At 38.8% G+C, this 2,799-nt stretch overlaps 1 protein-coding gene across 1 annotated transcript in view; it reads left to right on the plus strand.

Annotated features, from left to right (window-relative positions):
- LOC108974260 overlaps window positions 1–1,036 on the plus strand; it is a gene marked incomplete at its 5' end in the record, with an annotated part of 24,013 nt that extends 22,977 nt beyond the window's left edge. The window contains 1 exon segment of the mRNA XM_018941975.1: window positions 1–1,036. Coding sequence (XP_018797520.1) covers window positions 1–177 — 177 coding nt within the window.
- Window positions 1,037–2,799: the final 1,763 nt, after the last annotated feature.

Genomic DNA, 2,799 nt, shown 5'->3' on the forward strand with positions numbered 1-2,799 from the left:
AGCACGCTCACACGTACCAATAAGAAATCGGAGACGCCCACTACGCGCACATTACGTCGACACGATCATCTCAAGGACGATCAATCTTCGTTGCGGCACTCCTCCACCACGAGCGCCTCGAAGTCAGCATTATCGTCAAATTTACGCAGCGGCGATGGACGACGAAAGCTCAAGTAAAAGACAACGTGCAGCRTAATTGAGGAGCGACTTGCATGTCGCTTGCGGAAGTTCGGTAGTDCGAGAGCGAAGGACGTATATTAACCAAACTAGAATTATTTAACTGCAGGAAATATTTTAGCTTTGAGTTGAAATGTTGCGAAACGTTCAATTGAAATAATCAACACACACACACACACACACACAAACGCATGCATACGAAAAGTATTTTTCGTGCATTGCAAGAGCGCGAAAAGCTTTCGGTTGTGTGTCGCAATTGGTGCTCTTCGTTTAACAAAAGCGCGCATGTCGCAGCGCTTAAGCCAGCACATACACACACGCGCATAATTCTAATATTTTTAGTTGCTTTAAGTGCCTTCTTCTAAAACCCCTCCTAATCATTATGCATAACAACGAAAGCTTATCACTTAGCTTTTAAGCACAAATATGTAAATGAGTGCGCACACAAGTTAATTCTATGCAATAAATATAGTGGCCAATATACATACATACATACATACATACGTACAGCGTTGCATGTTATAACGGTAGTTATGTAAATAAATGTTACCGTTACATTGTCGAGTGTGTTAATTAGCATGTCACTAACGCTACTCTCTAACCCTCTACTCTCCCTGTATCGAGTATGTATGTAAGTATGTGTTGTGTTTGCTGCAATTGTCAAGCTAATTTAATTAATGATTTGTTTAGAATTTAAGTGCCAGTTAATATTAAAGCAAATAATATATAACTACAATACTAATAAATCATACTTAATGCGTATCTAATACATTTAATTTACATACCATTTTTAGAATGGACTCTTGTAAACTGTATAATTCTTGCGAAATAAAGGAAGTGAGATGGGAGTGTAATAAAATTAAAATGTTTAGCATTTTCAATTAAGTACTCGTTTAGATGATATGCAGATTGAAAGATTAGAAAGCACTTTCAAAGCAGGTGCATAGCTACTAGTACAAAGGGGGATCCATCACGAGTTTCCCTACATTTTTAAAGAAAAAAAGCACAGAAACTTCAATTTCAATGAGAAATGTTTATTAACGTTCGTAAAAGCATTATTTTGCATTTGTGTTTTGAAAAATATCTCTTTTAAATGTTGGCCGTGGCTACGTATCGGATGGTTCATCCGTTGAGTCGAATTTTCGACGACTCGTTCGAGCATTTTGACCGTTAACTGGCGAATGACACGCATGATGGTTCAACCAAGGCCTGAATCGAAGCGGAATTGTCGGCAAAAACTTAAGTCTTTAAATATTCTCACAGGAAAAAGTGCTAAGTGTGTAATATCCTCTTGGTGGCCAATCGACCGGTACAAAATGTGAAATTATCTGCTCGCCGAAGTATTCTCTCAAAAAATGTATTTATTGTTGCGATGTGTGGAAACTGGCGCCGTTTTGTTGAAAACAAATGTCACCGAGATCATAAGCTTCAATTTCAGGTATCAAACAGTTGGTTATCATGGCGTTATAACGGTGTCATTGATGGTTACGATTTCACCGGCATTTTTTTAAAGAACGATGGACCGATAATTCCATCGATCCATAAACCAAACTAAACTATTATTTTTTCTGGAGGAAATGGCAGCACTTGAATCTTTTCAGCTTACACTTCGTCCCAAATGCGGTCAATTTGTTTATTTACATACACATTGAGCCAGAAATAGGCCTCAGCGCTGAAAAAAAAAATTTGGCTTGAAAAAGGCGTATCGCCTTTTAAAGAGCCTATAGAGCGAAGTGATGTCGCTTGGTCAGTTTGAGCRGCTTTAATTCTTACACAAACTGTATTTTGACGCTTTTAATTCAAGATCTAGACGTAATATACACCAAGTCGTTCTATACGTTAGTGGCGCCGAATCGACTCTCCACTACCAAACATCGTCAATAGTACCCAGGAATTGTGGATCCACTATAATTTCGATTATATTGCAAACTACTGTACGGTTCTCRCTATGTCAAATACAATCACAAGAAACTGACAATAATATATATATTATAAAAGGTTAGTCTGCTAGGCCATTGAGTCACCAGTTTCGGTCCTTTGCGAYACCAGATGGAGTACCATTGCGCAGTCAATGAGAAGTAGTCATACTTTAGTATGCCTGCGCTTTACGCGAATTTCAACAGACTCTGTGGTCTCACTAACAATACATCTTACAGTGTCTGATAACGTGAGACCCCCAATGCACGAAGCGTAGTCTTGCYAATGCGGCACAAGTGCACAAGAGATGTAATATTGTTTCCGCGATGATTTGCTCTTGGCATTTTCTGATGTCGTCTCGATATATCAACCACATTCTACAGACGTGTGCCGCACCAGACTGTGGTCAGTGAGTTTTCCAATAGAAACATGAAAACACGCTCTTCTATCAAGTGCCAGCAGAACTTTATATATTTCCGTTCTACCGCTTCTCACTTAATTTTTTTCAGTTTTGTATCACGATAGATCATTCCATCGCCTTTTAGTTTTCCTTGCTGTACTCCTGTACAGATTSTTGTATGGCGAATGTATGGGTTTTCCAAGTTTGATCAAGTTCTTCGTGACAGCTATACACAACTCTTGATAATTTAGTCTATTTTATCATTACCCTCGATGTCGTTGTGATTTGGCGCCCAGTAGGAGTGA

The sequence above is a fragment of the Bactrocera latifrons genome, unplaced genomic scaffold (assembly GCF_001853355.1).
Source record: "Bactrocera latifrons isolate USDA-ARS-PBARC rearing strain unplaced genomic scaffold, ASM185335v1 scaffold_111, whole genome shotgun sequence".
Classification (NCBI taxonomy): Eukaryota; Metazoa; Arthropoda; class Insecta; order Diptera; family Tephritidae; genus Bactrocera; species Bactrocera latifrons.